The sequence below is a fragment of the Tiliqua scincoides genome, chromosome 3 (genome assembly GCF_035046505.1).
Source record: "Tiliqua scincoides isolate rTilSci1 chromosome 3, rTilSci1.hap2, whole genome shotgun sequence".
NCBI classification, from domain to species: domain Eukaryota; kingdom Metazoa; phylum Chordata; class Lepidosauria; order Squamata; family Scincidae; genus Tiliqua; species Tiliqua scincoides.
In genome coordinates, this window is record NC_089823.1 from 129,724,419 (window position 1) to 129,742,715 (window position 18,297).

An 18,297-nucleotide genomic window follows, 5' to 3' on the forward strand; every position below is an offset into this window, starting at 1 on the left:
AGTACTATTAAGGTTGGAATTCATGTGCACACTTCTTTGGGAGGAAATTCTATCCATTTCCATGGGACTTTAGAGTAAATTTTCATAGGATTGCACTGCAACTGTTCATAGGAAATGACCACTGACACTTAGCAATCAAAACCTCCTACCTGGACCAGTACTGCCTCTTGAGGCTCCATGCTTGCTGACTAAAGGTTTTGCCTGTACAGTGTCATGTCAGAGTTCAGGTGAAGTCATGCAAGCTGCATCAAGCACAATGGTCTTGCATTATTTCAGACATTTGTTTCCCACTCCAGCTCTGTAAGTGCAAATGTAGGATTGGGTTTTCCATAAAGTAGGAAAACCTAACCATAAACCTTATGATTTGAACAAAATATAAGGGAACTAGAGGTGAGTGAAGTTTTCCAGAGCTGCCCTAAGCTAATAGGCACAGGAATATTCAAAAGAAAGTCTTTGGCATCCAAAAGGCAGAAATGTGAATGCTATTTGAACCTTCCTGGGAAGTTAATGAATTCTATTATTGGAGACCCACCTGGTCATTGCCAACCTCATCTCAGAAAGCAGAAGCACCCAGATGTATGTGCACGCTCTTTCTCTCTCACACGCACTCACAGAGTGAGCCATGTGCACACACATGGTTAGTAGAAGGAATAGTTTATGGTTTATGATAGTACAGTATATGATTATACATGGTGGTAAGGGCTTCAAGAGAGTCACACGTTTAGGATTTTATTCTTATTTTGATGCTCTTTTTGCAAAGTCAGCTATAAGCCAGATATAAAACAGAAAATACATTTACAGTCCGTCTGTGCATGATTACTCAGAAGTAAGCTGCACTGCAGTCAATGGGTAAACATGCATAGCATTATGGCCTTAAACAATTGGGCATCCCAATCCTATGCTGCCCTGGTGCCACACAGTGCAGCAGTGCTGAAATGGCCGCCGCTGTATCTCGCCAGGCCAGAGCAGCCGCTGGGGGACACCATGGGGTATAACATTGGTTCCGTTACCCTGTGTTGAACTCTGCTGGCCCCAGTGGGTCTCCTTGAATCTGCACCAGTTCTGAGCTAGCACAGAACTGAGGAGATCCACGTCAGGCTCCATGGGTTGGGAGTGGGGATAGAATAGAACTCTGCTGCTGTCACCACCTCCTTCCCGGGCCTGATCTGCCCTTGGCCCACCCACCCTCTGCCCAGTTTCGCCCCTCCCCCCACCCTCCCCTTGCCCTGAAATACCTCCCTGCTGCCCTGCGAGGAAACTCATCGGCCAGTGCTCCTTCTGCATCATCCCAGTGCCGAGGCACAGTGCTAACTGGTGCAAGCTTCTCCATCAGGGCTGGGTGTCTCCCACCAGCAGCAAAGTGCCTTTTGCAACACCCAGTGCTGGGTCTGCAAGCTCAGTGCCGGTGCTGGGGAGCATAGTATTGGGCCCGAAGACAAGCTAAGACAATTTTTAAATCCATTAACACAGCAATTCTCAAACTTGCATGTTGAGTTTGCACCGCTATAAGTCTTTGTGGGGCCAGGGGGATGGTGGTGACATAATCCCCATGATCATGCCACCACTGGCGTCAGAGGGGTTTTTCTTTACTCATGCTCTGTCTGCGCTGGCCTCCTGCGGGTGCAGATAATAGAGCCCTGCAGGGCTCCCTGCGCCTCAGAACTCGGAAGAAATGCGATTGTAACCCACTTCCGGGTTGCGATCGCAGAACTGGAAGTCAGTTGTGATTGCATTTTTTTCAAAGTTTTGAGGTGTGGGGAACCCTGCAGTGGACTCCACAGGGCTCCCCGCACCTGCAGGAGAACTGGTTTAGATAGAGGGCGAGTATAGAAAAGCCTCTCTGTTCTGGGAATTGCGTCACCATCACACCCCTGCCCAGCCTCTTAAGGGGGCAGTGACAGTGTTTCTCAGGCTGGTGGGTTGTGACCCACCAGTTTGAGAACCACTGCATTAACACATAAATGATAAAACCACAGATAAATAGACTTCCCAACTTCAACTGTCCTCAAACATGTAGTGAAGCATCCAGGTCTTCACTGATATCCAGAAAGCCAGAAGGGATGGAACTCTATGAGTCACCTGAGGGAGTGCTGGAATCTGGTGCCACAACACAGGAGGTCTTGTCTCACATGCTGTATAAGCAAACATCTGAAGACACAGATGCACAGATTGAAACCTCCCCAAAGATCCCAGGAATTGGGTAGACCTAGGAAAGCATGTGGTCCTTAAGAAATTCAGATACTCCAAACCATTTAGGGCTTTAAAGGGAAAGACCAGGACTTTGAATTGTACTTGGAAACAGACAGGAAGCCAATGAAAATGCTACAAAATGAGAGTAATATGATCTGCACATGAGATCCCTGACACCAGTCTGGCTGCAGCATTGTGCAGTATTTGAAGTTTGTGAAGACTTTCCAAGGGCAATTCCACATAGAGTGCATTGCAGTAGTTCAATTGGGATGTGAGACGGGCATAGGTGATATTTGCCAGATTTTAAACCAATAATAAATCCTAGGATGTGTCTTAATAAATTCTATGGGACTTTCTTCTTCTCAGTAGCCATGTTTAGGATATGTATAAGAACAGCATTTCTGAAGCACCTTATTACAAAAACAAAAAAAGGATGAGAACTTTTTTTCTTATTGTTTACTTTGTTTTGGGCATCCTGACTTCATTAACATGCTAACGGTGCAATCCTAAGTCCAGCTTGAGCCAGCACAGCAAACATGCTGTAAGGCACATCTGTGACGACTCATGAGCCAGCTAGGCTGGTGTGAAGGCTTGCAAGGCCTAGCAGCACTGCAACCCATCCTAGCTCCAACAGCACAGGTAAGGTTGTACCAGGTGGCACATAGTTGGGAGAGGGTAGTGGGAGGGCATGTTGGAAGTGGGGAGGGGGCATTTGCTGGCGGGGGGCAGAACAGGGGGTGAATCGGGCCCAAAAGGGGGGCAGGATCGGTACAGTAGTCCTTCACCGTATCCTAACTCCCATCCCGGCCAGCCCAGCATTACACTGGGCTTTCTAGATTTGCACCAGTGATACAGCTGGTGCATTTTTGAGAATTTCTGTAAGAATAGCTGGCGCTTTACTCAGGGTAAAGGGAAATATATTTCCTTACACAGAGGAGACCTCTAGCCTCCTGAGCTGCACTGGATGCAATGTGGACCGTGTGGCCCCACTGTGCCAGTGCAGCTTAGGATTGGACTGCTAAATGGAAAATGCACACTTAAATGGAAAATGGAGAACCACAAATGGGAAATGGTTTTCTGGCACTGTACATTACGTATGTGATTATGTTGATTCATAAATTGTCTTTTAAAATGTTGTCCAGTATGCAAGAGTCAGAGATGGGGAACAGAAGTCAAATTGCACTTGAAAGAGTTACCATTTTGTGGTGATACAGTTGCTGGGCTGATAAGCATGAATGAGGATAGACTTCCTGCACAAGCATAACATAACTGGTTACTTAGGCAGCGTACAGAGACATGTTGATACAGCATTTGCCACTTTCCCCCTCTGTCTATGTTGTAAGCTTAGCTTCCCCTACCTAATTAATAGATGTGTTTAGCAAGGATTCCACGCCATTTTAAAGCAGAAAAATAGCTTTCATTGAAAGCCAGTGGAGTGGCTCCACTGTTCAAATAATATACATTTGTGTGCAGTCTTAGAGTGCATTCACCAAGAACAATGGAAAGTACTTTGCTGCAGGATTGTCTGCATGCTGTATAACCCAGCAGGTAGTTAACAAGTAGTTAATTTTGGCTGAATATGCAAGACAGTTATTGCTATTTTTTTTAAATGTTGCAGCTCTCGTGCTGCTTTTTTATGCTTTATGGTTCTATTTTAGATAATGTACTGTAATAGATTTTATCTGTTATGTGTTTGCTTTTGAAGTTACAAGTGGAAATAAAGATTTTAAATACAGTAGACATGTAAGAGATTGCAGCCATGGGCCCCCAATTCTGTTTTGTAAGCATGGTCAAAACTACATGTGACTCGAGTAATGGTGAGGTTTCCTGTTTTGCCATGATGGAAGGGGCCAGTCTGTAGTTTCTGGAAATACAAGGATCTTGACTTTTGATGACTAGGAAAGAGGCGTGTATTTGTGCTTTATCCTGAAATGAGGTTTATCACTTATTCCTGTGCTTCTGGATTGCTGCTCTGGGCTTGCCATTAAACAGCTGAACAGTACTGGGGGAGAATGCAAAGTCTCCTCTCACTTCTCCAGTACTCCAAAGAAATCTTCAGTTCCTCTTGTGCAGAGATAACTTTTATGCAGGCGTTCCTGTTAATTTTGAATAATGGGACAATAGAACTTGGTACCACATGGGCATCATTACATTGCCTTAGGTCCAGAGCCATAGAGTTTCCAAAAATGTTGAGCATATTTACCAAGGGCAAATTTACCAAGTTTTGAAGGGGAAACGGTGCTGTTGTAGAAAATAGAAATGTATATACGATGTTTATTCTCCTCCTTTCAATCAAGACAGTTATATATTTGTGCTGCACTGTTTAATCATAGATGGATTGAAAATTTTTTTGATTGACTGATAAGGTTCCCCAGTTAATTGGACAGCATAATCTTTACTGTAATTTTTACAATACAAGAATTTATAAAATGGTTTAGATGGAAAGTGCCATCACACAGCCCCACTAAATATAACCCAATGGGACTTACAGCCCAGTTCTAATCAACTTTCCAGGGCTGATGCAGCTCTTTCCATGGGGTGCATGTGACATTCTGCAGTGAGGGGGGCAGTCACAGAAGCTTCCTCATGTTAAGATAACATTTTTTTTCTTTCCCTTGGGGCTGCTTTGGTGCTGGAAAGTTGGTTAGGATTGGGCTGTTGGTGCTTGAGTAAACACAGGATTAACATAGAAACTAAGGCTTCTGTGGGTGATCCTGTGGTTCCTAACATTTCACTCATATCTATGAAGGGTATTGTCAAAGGACTAGAAAACCACCACAGTTGCTGAAACTACCAGGGGTAAGCTATAGAAGCTCCTCTAAACTATGGATAGTGAGGACTAAAACAAACTTTCCCAGCCCATAGACTCTATGCCTGGGTAATTTAAATTAAAATCTGGCTTCTACAAAGCCCACTCCCATCTGAACACAGAGATGAAAGGAAGGTATTTATAACCAGAGACTTCCCTAGTCCAGGAAGTCCCAGCTAATCAGCTCCCTGATTGCTTTTCCCATACCTACAATTATCTCATCAACCACCTCTTCCACCCACTTGTTGTCCTGTCCCATTCTTCTTAAAGGCACCCTGCTTGCCATTAAACCTTAAAATTCTGGTGTTTTTGAGCACAGAGGTCCAAGCATGGCTGAGGCTCAAGGTCTCTGCCTTACAATTCATGTTACGATAGTGCTTATGGTGTAGAGCCCCCCTAGCAGTGTGGAGCCTTGGACAATTGACCCCCCAACCCCCGTTAGCAATGCGCCTAATGATAGCAGCATTTTTGGTTGCAGCAACACCAGTCTGAGTTGGTTGGAGGGACGGAATAAGTAGTATGGGTGCAGCAGCATCAAGTGTGATTGCAGTGACACCAGCCTGGATAGATGAAGGGAGGGAATAAGTGAAGACTGTGTGGAATGGAATGTTTCAGAGCTTCATTGAAGAGCTTCATCTGTTTATATTCAACCCGGGCTGCATTCTTTTTTATTTTTTAGTTGGGGAATAGGCGGAAGTGACATTTCTAGGCTGCTTCCAATGCACCTTATTAAAAAAAGAAAAGAAAATGGTACCCCATCATTGAAATTGTATGGAGGTTGCCATGTTGTGACCATACACTGGAGGCTGCCGTGTTCCTGGCACACTCCTGCATTCTTTTTAATAGAAAATAGGTGGAAGTAACATCTGCATGGAGGCTGTCATCTTTCTAGCTTGGAGCTCACTTTTCAAAATTCTGTCATGGTTAGCCTGCTAGAATCTGAAAAAGGAACATGACTCTAGTGTGCTGGAAGCTAAAAAAAGATTGCAGCCTCGGTCTCGGTTGGGTGTAAAACAGGACCTGACAAGAGTCTGATTTTTAGAGCAGAAGGAACATACTGGTGATTAGATCTGAATCCTTCTTTGCCATAGTGTGCCCCTGGAGTGTTTTCTCCCAACCAAGATACCTGAGCTTGGCTGAGGAGAAAAACATGGGGTAAGGGAAGGAACTACAGTAAGATAAGTTGTAGAGGAAGTTCTAGCACAGGAGTGTCAATCTTAAGGCCCATGGCCAGATGTGGGCCAGATTTGACCTATGGAAGCTCTTTTTAACCAGCTTTTGTGACAACTGGGCTCTCCCAATGCTGTCCTTTCAGCATCACTTCTGCCAAGGCTCTGTGAGGGAGAGACAGAAGGAGGCCTCAGAAAGCAAGGAATGCTATAGTGGAAGGGAGTGAGAGAGTGAGAAGGTGCTGGGAAAACCCAATTATTACGCAGGCTGTCCTTTCAGCAGCTCCACTTCTGCCAAGGCATCACTTTGCAGAGCACTACTCAGCTGCTGAGCTTCGAAGTTGTGCCTTTGCGGAAGCAGGGCTCCTAAAAGGGTGGCCTGCATGATAATTGGGTTGTCTCTGCTTGATAATTGATAATTGGGCTCTCCCATATCTTGAAAATGAGATCAAGATTTGAATATTTTCTCTTCTGTTATTGGCAGCTAATTAGTTCCTATGTGAGAACAAAGTGCTTATTTCTGGCCATCATCTGCTTGAATGATGTCACTTTTTGCTTAATGATGTCACTTCTGGCTCTCAGCAGGCACCATGAATGCTATTTGGCTGTATGAAACCCTTGATTTGATACCCCTGGTCTAGCACTTCCACCTGCATGTTTCTTTTGCTGTAAAAATGGGCCCCACCACCCCACGGTCAGTTTGTAGCTGAGAGAGTCCCAAATTTATGCACATGCTTCTGCCTCTGTCATGTCTAGTTTGGCCTTTAGCATTTGCCAGTTGGGCAAACAGGAATAAATGTGTTAAGATAGAAATTGTTAACATTGTAGAAAGTAAAAAGGCTTTATTATCTGAACTTAGAAACAATATGTAGGATCTCAGCTTTATCATTCATATCCAGCTCTTTGAATCCTGGCTAATAGGCAGATCTGAACATTATCATGCAGAAACAGAAGAAACATATTTCCAGTGATAAACATTCTGCAAAGAAAATTCACTATAATGTTAAGAAGCAGCAATACGTTTTGATATTGTTCAACTATAGATAAAAGAATGAACTCTCCACTGTTACTGTTTCATCATGCACAGTAGGTGCCATAGTAACTGTAGACAAAATTAGTTATCCTGAATCTGTGCTCATTTTATTTATATCTCACTTCATCCACGTCTAGAATATCTACTGGAAAATACTTATGTAACTCACAGCCCAATCCTAACCTGTGCTGGTGCAGCTGGGCTGGGTGGCCTACATTGTATCCAGAACAGGTTAGGAGCAGGATGGAGGTCTCTTCAGGTGAAGGGAACATTTTTCCCCTTGCCCCATGTTGAGCCCCAGCTTGATCACTAGGGCTACTCAAATCTGCGCAACTACTTAGCTGTTGCAAGTCTGAGAAGCCCATGTAGGGCTTCCAGGCCCAGAAGGGAAATGGGCTACAGTGGAGGCCTCTGCTGATCCTGCCCACTCCCGGGCCTGTCCCAGGCCCCATTCTGCCTTCCCTCCCACCCAGAAGTGCCTCTCCCTACCTCCATTCCACCTTCCCCTCCCCACTCCTGTGCCTCAGCACAGCACTCACCTTTGCCGGTAGCTGCAGGTTGAGGTACAGCATCTGTGGGATGGCGCAGGCTGTCCTGCCAGTGCTGCTTGCACTAGAGTAGTCGCAGACTTGCTTTATGACATGTTTGCGACACTCTCGGCCAGTGCAGCAACTGCTGTGTTGGTGGAAGAGGACCTTAAGATTGTATTGTAACGTTTATTTCTCAAATCAGTCAGCTTCATCGCTCTTGACTCTGAACTTTCACTATGTGGGTTTCATGAAGTGAAACATTTGCATGAATGGAAGAAAGCTGCTCAAGCCTTTTACATGACAAGCTCCTTGATTGTTTGGGCATGTTTTCAAACATACATCCTTTTTTTCTGCTTGATGCAGAAAGCAGAGCAATCTGATGCAATGAGAAACTCAAAGAGTCAGAAGCTGCCTTGCCAATATGCTGCAAGAATAACATGCCTGGAAAGCTCCTAGTTTGTACCATATAACTGAAGCTGCTCTGACAGTGGTTCTCAAACTTTTAGCACAGGGACCCACTTTTTAGAATGAGAATCTGTCAGGACCCACCGGAAGTGATGTTATCATCGGAAATGACATCATCAAGCAGCAAAGTTTTTAACAATCCTAGGCTGCAATCCTACCCACACTTACCCAGGAGTAAGTTCCATTTGCTGTCATTGTTAAAAGCATATACATAGTAGCCTTCTAAAAGTACAGATGTGTAACATATCCCCAAATGCAATCACATATCATGGTAGTATCAAGTCTAATATATTAAAAATAAAATATTGAAATGAATGGGGACCCATCTGACCCATTGGGTTGCGACCTACTCAGTGGGTCCCGAGCCACAGTTTGAGAAACACTGGTCTATGAGTTTTGAAAGTACTTATCACTGGACTGTGTGTGGGGGGGGGGGTATGACTGTGGCTGCTCCTGCTGACACTATACCCACCTATATCACCTACCTAGTACACCTTTAAGCTGTTTCTGCCCAATGTTGCATATATGCAACAAGGACCAAATGTGTTCACTTGTGGGCCAGGCAAAAATGAGTTAAAGCAATTATAATTTATAATTTTAATTTATGAAAATGTGCCTTTGGAATAAAAACACAACACTGCTTTCTGTGCTTTTCCTCAGGAAAAACAAAATCTGCAAAAGAATAAAAATGTTTAAGAACATGTCATCAGTCCTCAGAGTTTTGCTAATTTAGTAATTCAGACAAATACATTAGCAATACCATAATCACTAAGATTACTGTTTTTGAATCTTGGATGTTAAGAGTGTGAATTGGCTGCCTGAAACCATTTTATTTTAAAACTCTGCATTGCACTGCTTACTTGGCAAGCAGCTTAATACAGTGGTTCTCACACATTTAGCACTGGTACCCACTTTTTAGAATGATAACCTATCAGGACCCACTGGAAATGATATCATGACCAGAAGTGACATCATCAAGCAGGAAAATTTTTCACAATCCTGGGCTGCAATCCTACCCACACTTACCCAGTATTAAGTCCCATTGACTATCATTTTTAAAAACATATCTATAAGTGCCTGTTACAAGTGCAATTCTGAAACATTTCCCCAAATGCAGTCACATACCTTGGCAGCATCAAATCTAACATATTAAAAATAAAATATTGAAATGAATGGAGACCCACCTGAAATTGGCTCGTGACCCACCTAGTCTAGGGTCCCAACCCACAGTTTAAGAAACACTGGCTTAATACATTTTGTTTGGGATTTCATAGTTACAAAGAGAACTCCCTTTTTTTACAGTTTCTTTTACCCTTATGGTGAGTTGGTAAATATGCTTAGAAGTTCTGGGGCAAAATCATCTGTGGATTTTAGATTTTATATATTCTGAATGCAATTTTCTCTTTAGAATACATGATTATCAAAACAATACTACAATGTTTATAATTTTAAAAAAAGAAAAATGCCACTGCTTGCTTGGCATATTGAAGGTTACTTCTTAAAGCTTCTTCCCTGTGGGCAGGGAAGGCTGGAGAGGCATGAAGCATTTGCTCAGCTCTTTGCATCCCTGAACCTTCAATCCAGTGGCAGTCGTAACACCCAAAACACCACCAGGGGATACCATCACAGACCAGTGCAGGGGCCTGTGCCAGTGTCCCCAGCAACCTGATGCTAGCAGGAGAGAGCTATTATGAGATTCGCCCTTGGAAAAACAGTTCTTTGTTCCAGGAAAGGAACTGTTGGATGGCTGAACTTTCTCTTTCCATTGCTCTTTGTTGTGCAAATGGAATTTGCCAGCCAACAGCTCCTTTCATCTAACAAAGTGCAGCTTCATGTTGTGCCAGCCTTTCCTGCTTGCAAGGACAGCCTCTGTATGAACCCTTCATTATTCCAGGTATGCAGAATAAAGCACATTAGAAGTCTTGTGGCCCAATCCTACCCCCCCCCCCCACTGGAACTACAGTTCCGGTGGCAGGGTGCACTTTCTGGTCATCGCAAACAGCCTCCTGGCAGTGTGAGGAGCTGCACTCTTCTGGAACGCTTGGCAGTGAGGTCAGAGCATCCATGCACACAGCAGCATGACATGGAGTGGCTGCTGATCCTGGTAAGTTGGTGGGATAGAGCAGATTGGGTCCAGGAAGGGAGTGGGTTCAGTGGCAGTGATGGCTCCTGAATCCAAACCATTTCCAGACCCAATCGTACAGCCCAGTGTCAGCGGTTTCACTGGTGCAGGTCCAAGTAGACTCCTCCACATGTTAGAGACTTACCTCTGGGTAAGGGAACAAATGTTCCCTTAGGAGCAAAGGAGACCTCTGGAATTGATCCCTGCAGGATGCATCTCATGCCGTTTTGGCACAGCTGCATTGGTGGGGGAGGGGACACATATGATTGGGCTGTTAATGTGTGACATTTGCTGTCACTGATCTATCCTGAAATAAAGTATTAAGATTTTTTTTTTAATTTCCCCATTCCAGTATGCTATTTGAGACCGGGGGGGGGGGGGCTGTTTCCTCCCACACCAGCCCTTCACATTTTTACTTAGGACTGAGATTCAAACAGTTTTCTAGATATGTATTTATGTTTGGTAGCTGCAGATCCTGTGTATGCTGAAAGTCGTATTTGTACAATTTTCATTGATTTTATATTGACGTTGTCTTTTTTGGATATCATGACCAACTGATAGATGCATTGTGTGTATGGCATACACAGTTTTGAAATTGTTTGGGGAAATATATCCATAATTGGAAAGTAGCTGTAAGGATCAGGATCTCATAGGAACCATGTATTCTGGGCACTGGATGACTACTAGGAGTATGAATTTTCTGAGTTTCAACAGGCATGTAGCCATAAATCAGTGGAGGCCTAAAAGTACATTTTTAAGAGAACCACAGGCAGTAAAACCCACTATGTTTTAGTAAGTTTAAAGTTACTTCATTAATCACTTTCATCTGAATAAGATTTAAAAATTAAATGTCAAGTGCCCATCAACTTGGAACAGGCTTACTTCTTACTGGGCAAAATATGCCTTCATGTTTTTCCTTATTTTGCAAGTAAAAGGGCTAGACATACATAAACAAAAGCTGAAAAATTCAAGAAATGTATCTATTATCTTTAGGGATCTGGCTTCTTCTGTTCCCTTACTTTGCCCTGGATCTACAGTAAATTAGTATCTACTCTAAAATACTGTTGTAAAGGACTTGAATAATGGCTGCATTTGAGGTAACATTTGTTTAAACTTGTGTTTATTTTTGTCTGTTGTGTGGTTTTTTTCTTCCATGCATGCTTTCCAGATCTATGCAGATGCACATATTTCCTTGGCTCTGAAGTAGATGAGTGACAGTGCAAGTTACTGAATTCACACCCTTATGATTGGAAAAATGTCTTGTGGCATCATAAAGATAAACAGATTTATTGTAGCATAAACTGTTGTGAACTACAACCCACTTCATTAGATGCAAATGTGATGGTTCTGTATAATCAGTAATTTGTTAATCTTTAAAGTGCCACAAGACCCTTTGTTGTGTTTTGCTGCACTGACACCCTTACCTATCTGGAAATGGTTACTTTATGCTTGAGAAGCAGCACAAGTACAAATGGAGCACTGGAACAAAAACTTTGTTTGGTTGCCCCAAGTTGTGATTTGTACCAAGAGAAAGATTGAAATGTGGCCCTGTTGCTTCTCTTTGAACTTCTGTTGGCATCCTTTAGCCTTGGAAGACTATGGTATTGTGCTCTGAATGGTGGTTCTGGAACAGAGTGTCCTCTTCAGTATGCGAAGCCTGGGTAAAGTAGGTACGGAGGATAGGCTGTTACCCATGCAGCAAATCCCCCCTCTCCATGTCACTGAAATGGTCCAATGGAAAGGCAGAGGCCAATACGGTTGGTTCCAGCAGCGTCGCAGGAGTTGCCAGAATGTGACTGTGTTCAGCCATGAACTGCCTCAGGGACTCCGGCTCCAGATTTTGCCTCGAGGTTGACTCCTGAAGCCTTTTCCATAACTGGATGTAGCCACAAGGCAGTGGAGGTTTGGGATCAGAGTTTTCCTTCTCTCAGATGAGCTGCCTTCCCAGGCTGACGAGTCCCATCCACCTGGTGGCTGTTTAGTCGCCTTACAACAAGTACAGCCAAACTGAGGGCCTATTCTTATCCCCCAGCCCCCAGGGGAGATTGGAACTTCTAGTGCCTTTCAATAACACCATTCACCATTTCTTCTTTTGATCTGCTTGCATGGGTTTGGAGCACAGGACACTCTTCTGCCGTGGCTCTTCTCTTTTCAAGACAGTTCCAAAAGTTTATACTGTGGGGAAAAAAAACTACAGGTTGTGTCTCTTTAGCCACTGATTTGGTATCCACTGATTTGACTCACTGCTGATACTAGGGTCAATCTTTAAATGTCTTGTAACAAGGAGAAAAAGTGCCAAAATCCAATTTCCTATCTTTATGCTGTTTATAATTATTTAACATTATACTATGGAACTGTGGTCGGTCTGTGGTGGTCCTTGCCGCAGGATGTGGTGATGGCGTCTGGCCTGGATGCCTTTAAAAGGGGATTGGACAAGTTTCTGGAGGAAAAATCCATTACGGGTTACAAGCCATGATGTGTATATGCAGCCAACTGATTTTAGAAATGGGCTACATCAGAATGCCAGATGCAAGGGAGGGCACCAGAATGAGGTCTCTTGTTATCTGGTGTGCTCCCTGGGGCATTTGGTGGGCCGCTGTGAGATACAGGAAGCTGGACTAGATGGGCCTATAGCCTGATCCAGTGGTGCTGTTCTTATGTTCTTATCAAGATGTGGGGGCAGGGACAACTGAGGAGGTGTTTATCTAGACAAATGCTATAATTGTGATGAGTGGAAGTGTGGTTCTGGGGAAGCCCAGTTTGGCCTTCACCTAGATGGTAACGTGAAGTGACAGGGGAGCCATGATTGTTCTTGTGTCTGTCCTGTTAATGTATTGGTGATAGCAAATTGATGGAAAGATGGGCTGGTAAGTGAGAAGTCATGAAAAACGTCACCTAAGAACTATGGATAGTGGGGCTCTGGAAGCTAAGTATTGTTGTCTGGTATACGCTACCCAGGTCTCAAAGAGGCATAGTGTTGCCAGGTCTAGGGAAGGAGAAGCTTCTGGACCAGCAAGAGTTGAGCAGAAGAGAAGACTCTGCCAGCCGTCCAATCATAGCAGTGCTGTGACTGGGCAACCATAAATAGGTTGTCAAGACCGACAGATTGTATGATAAAACTATGCAGTATAGCAACGGGCAAAATTTTTGAATCTTGATGTAACTAATCAACAAGTGCTTCAACTGCACACATACTCTGTGTTTCCAATGTGCATCCAGAAATGCTGGTTTCTTTTCCTTGTGGTTTGTTGTGTAGAAATGGCAGAGAATATACTGAAACCAGCATTTCCCTTTGTGGTTGGTAACTTCAGCTGATAAACTAAAGAGACCTATTTTCTGAGCTTATTCATGGTTTCAGAAGACAGTTTGTTGTTTCAACTTCCTCTACTAACTCTAGCATATGCTGGCTTCTAACCATTGTCTACAACAGGGGTCTCCAAACCCCAGCCCAGGGGCCAGATGCGACCCGCAACAAGCCTCTATCCGGCCCGCAGCCAGCCTCTTGTCCCCTGAAAGCCTCTGGCACACTCAACTGTACATGACCAGAACTGTGCTCTGATTGTGTGTGGAGGGTGTTCTGAGGGTCAGAGAGGTTGAATGAATGAGCCCATTCATTCATTTATTCACTCATCTAAGTTCCATCTCTTATTTATTTAAATTTTATATTTAAATTTTTTTTCCCGGCCCTCAGCACCAAGCCAGATATTTGATGCGGCCCTCTGGCCAAAAGGTTTGGAGACCCCTGGTCTACAAGAATAGCCATATTTTTAATACTTCACTGAATTACACTGAATGGATGTCTGCGTTGAGATAATTGCAAGATCTAAATTTTTAAAAGCAACTGAAGTTGAAAAAACTTTAAGTGAATAGAGCAGCAAATTTTTATTTTTAAATGTTATTTATTAGAAAAATGAATATAAAAAATTGTGCCATTGTATAGTAATTGTATTATGTCTGTGACTTACAGCTTTGTGTTCCAAAATCAACACTAAATTCTCTTTTCTGACAGGTATCGTTTATTTCTCTTCCTTATCTCCATAGTAATGTGCTTTGTTGTGACCAAGTCCTTGCTGCTGACCTGCTGTTTACCCATCTTTCTAATGGGTATGAGGTACTACTTCAGTAGAAAAGTTATCCTCAGCTATCTCGAGCATGCACTGAATACGGACATGTCTGATATTGAGCAATATTACATGAAATCGCCAGGTGAGTAGTATGTCCATAGAGGGATTGATTGCCAAACTTGCTTTTGAGATACAGTCATTGAACATCTTTCCTTGTTTCATCACAACTGAGGAGTCTTTAAATTGCTAAGAATGCAACTCATGTAGGCAATCAAAGAAGAGCCTTAATCTTTAAATGGAGAATCCAGAATAGTGGAAATGTTTTTTTTCTGTTCTTTGATACTTGGATTTGCGGGAGGCATTCGAAGCCACACTAGTCACACTTGTTTTTTTTTATATTAACTGGACATGTCAGTTTGATTTTATGGAACTTAAAATTTCTCTTTCCATGGAAATGACTTGTATGTTTCATAGTTTCCTGTGGCATTCAGAAATCTTACAGTGCAGTTCTATACATGTGAACTCAGTGGGACTTATTTCTGAGTCGACATGCATAGGATTGTGGTATTGGAGACAAGTGGAATGGGGAAATCTTTTTGGACAGAAATGAACAACCTTCAGCTTCAGGTTTAGAGACTCTAGTACCTTAGTAATGTTATCTAAATTGGTGTTTGTTTATTTTAGAAACTTCTACCTCACCTTTTTGCCTCCTTCAGGGTCACCAGAAAGACTTGGAGCAAATACTAAAAACAAAACAACAAACGTAACTACATTATATACAATAATAACAACAATATTAAAATAGAGCATAAAATCAATGCACCACAGCTAAAACCACATGCAGTTACTTAAAAGGCACATGAACAAATAACATATGTAATATTCATCTGCTCACTAATTTGTTAAAGCTCGTCTCCTGCATTTGGGACAGGTGTATGCAGAAGTATGCAGCTTTCATTTCTTGAATGGTTAAATTAGTTGTATATGCTAGTAAAAGGAATTGTTTGTTAAAAACCCTGTCCATGATTCAGAGTACAGAATTCTTTAAAATCTGACTTGTGTGTTGAATATGTATCTACTGATATACCCTGATATATGTAGTATATGATATCTACTGATATACCCTGTTATAGTTGGTTCAGTAAGTATGTTGAGTTTCCAAAATTTTTATCTAAGTGAATTAAGGGCACAGTTTTATGTTTACATTTAGCATTTATATTTTAAGATAGAAACTAGGAATATGGGTAAAGTAATAAACATTGAGGTTACAATTCTTTTTTTTAATTTTTATTAGTTTTTTAAAGTAACACACACAGACAATACAAAACAATACAAATAATACAAACATATACATTTAGAAGTGCTGAGTACCATATACCATTACTAATTAATCATACTATACCTCCTAATCTACTTACTAGAGGTTGCAATTCTTAACTCACACACAGAAAAATTATCTTCTTTGAATATATTTGTGTTATGGGGTTGGCCCATTGGTGTTAATTCTAGTAAAGCCTAGAGTATTGCTCAAGTGATTATGGATCAGGATGCAATACAGAAATTTCTGAATCTATTTTATTGGTGAGCAGCTAGCAAAGCATATTAATCCTTTTATCCTTGGAAAAGCATATACACCATGTATAAAGTTTGGCATGACCATACCCTGGTTTAAGGGAAACCCTGTTCAGATGACTGTGAACTGGGAGAGACTGCATTTCTGGTGTTGGATCTTGATTTGTTACACAGTTAGTAGAAAGCCAGTATTATATTTTCACCCATCCACACTGTGGATATGGTTATCTATTTTTCAGATAACCATAGCCAAGAATATGGTTGTTTGTACAATTTCTGGGAAGTCACATGGGCAGATCATAAAATTATTGAGCTATAGTCTTCAGCAGATCTGAGTTAAATCATATCTGCTGAAGCACTCATTCCAAGGAAAACAACAAATAATAAAGCAAAATGAATGAAGAAATAGGAGCCACTCTGCCAAGTGGCAGTAGCTTCAATATCCACATATGGGAATGTTGACTACATGTCTTAAAAAATACTACTATGCATGAATTGCTTTTTCTGTTTTGCACATAAGAAGTACATCCTGTTATATGGTAATAGATCTTTTGAGTGTCAATGATGTATTTATAATCTTCAATTAAGAGGGATTTGAAGGAAGAAAGAGAAGTGGCACCATGTGTGTTCTGTGAAGGGATTCGAGGCATAAAAAGTCTAAAAGGAAAATGGGCACAGTTGTTGAAGGGAGCAGGAGACACTTGTATTGGTGAAAGTGATAAAGTAGCAATAACTCCAGACAAACATGTGGCAGCTGACAGTGACAAGTTGTCTTCACAAACGTACACATTCAGAATGTTTGTCAGTTTAGACCAGGGGTGCCCAAACCCCGGCCCTGGGGCCACTTGCGGCCCTTGAGGACTCCCAATGTGGCCCTCAGGGAGCCCCCAGTCTCCAATGAACCTCTGGCCCTCCGGAGATTTGCTGGAGCCCACACTGGCCTGACGCAACTGCTCTCATCATGAGGGCAACTGTTTGACCTCTTGCATGAGCTGTGGGATGAGGGCTCCCTCCACTGCTTGCTGTTTCACATCTGTGATGCAGTAGCGGCAGCAAAGGAAAGGCCAGCCTTACTTTGTGCAAGGCCTTTTATAGGCCTTGAGCTATTGCAAGACCATTCATTCATTCATTCATATAAGTTCATCTTTAATATATACATTTATGTAAACATATGTAAATTTATTCAAATTTTAAGTGTAAATTAATTCTTTTTTCCCCCGGCGCCTGACACAGTGTCAGAGAGATGATGTGGCCCTCTTGCCAAAAACTTTGGACACCCCTGGTTTAGACAAATGACTCTGCATTTACCACCGTATGTCAAAATATATATGTTCTGAGGTGACAGAGTTGGAGACAACTCCTCGCCATATGTCCAGATTAGCTACCACATGTATGGAAGTGGCCCTGGCTATATTCTTCATTAAATTCTATATTCTTCATTATACTTGAATAATTGCTTGGAGAAGCACTTGAGAATATAGCGGGATAAACTAACCTAACATGGAAACAAAGAAGCAGTACAAGCAACTAAAACTGGGATAGCATGAAAATAAACATGACCAGAATTAGATTTGGAACCTGGGTACCTGAAGGACTGTCTTCTCCCACCCTGTCCTCTGAGGCCCTGTTTTGGGTGCCCAGCTTGTCAGAAGCACAGTGGGCAGCCACAAGGAATAGAGCCTTCTTGCATTTAGAGTGCCGAGGAGACCTTGGAAGCCAAGGGGGTACCCAACTCTCCCAAAGTTTTAGATAGTTTAAAACATGGTTCTTTAGGAAAGCATTTGTTAGGTGTCAGGTTGTTTTTTGTTGTTGCAACACTTTTGTTGTTGATTGTGATTTTATTTTATAGTGCTGTTTTATTGTATTCTGCCCTGGGTCCTGTGGGAGCAGCCCAGTATAAAAAATGCATTAGAGGCAATATTCCCCCATTAGAAGAACAAAGGAAATTAAGCAGGAAGCCATCACAGTTGAAGAAAAAGAGTTAAAGAGACAAAAATGGACAGTCAAAGTAGCACTTTAACACGAAGATGCAGAAGCATTTCAGCGTACACTGAAACCAAAAAGAATGAAAACAAAGGAGGGGGCACACATGCAAAATCACCCAAGAAAGTAATAACAGACCAGCTTTAATCTCACAGATACTAGGCTAAAACAGTGTTTCCCAAATTGTGGGTTGATACCCACAGTGGGTTGAGAGCCAATTTTTGGTGGGCCGCGAAAAGTGTTTGAAACTTTTAAAAAAATTATTTTCAAGATCCTTGCCTGGTTTGCAGAAGAAAATCGTTAGCTGGAACGCTAGCCTGAGATGTGAAGTAATCTTCATACCCCCAAATTTTTATTCTC

The 18,297-nt window shown here is 42.3% G+C and overlaps 1 protein-coding gene across 1 annotated transcript in view; it reads left to right on the plus strand.

The window, feature by feature from the left end:
- Nucleotides 1-18,297, plus strand: part of NAT8L (N-acetyltransferase 8 like) — a 44,679-nt gene that overhangs the window by 2,818 nt on the left and 23,564 nt on the right. Inside the window, exon 2 of the mRNA XM_066621817.1 lies at nucleotides 14,360-14,524. Within this exon, the coding sequence (XP_066477914.1) occupies nucleotides 14,360-14,524 (165 nt within the window). The remainder of the gene's footprint in view (nucleotides 1-14,359; nucleotides 14,525-18,297) is intronic.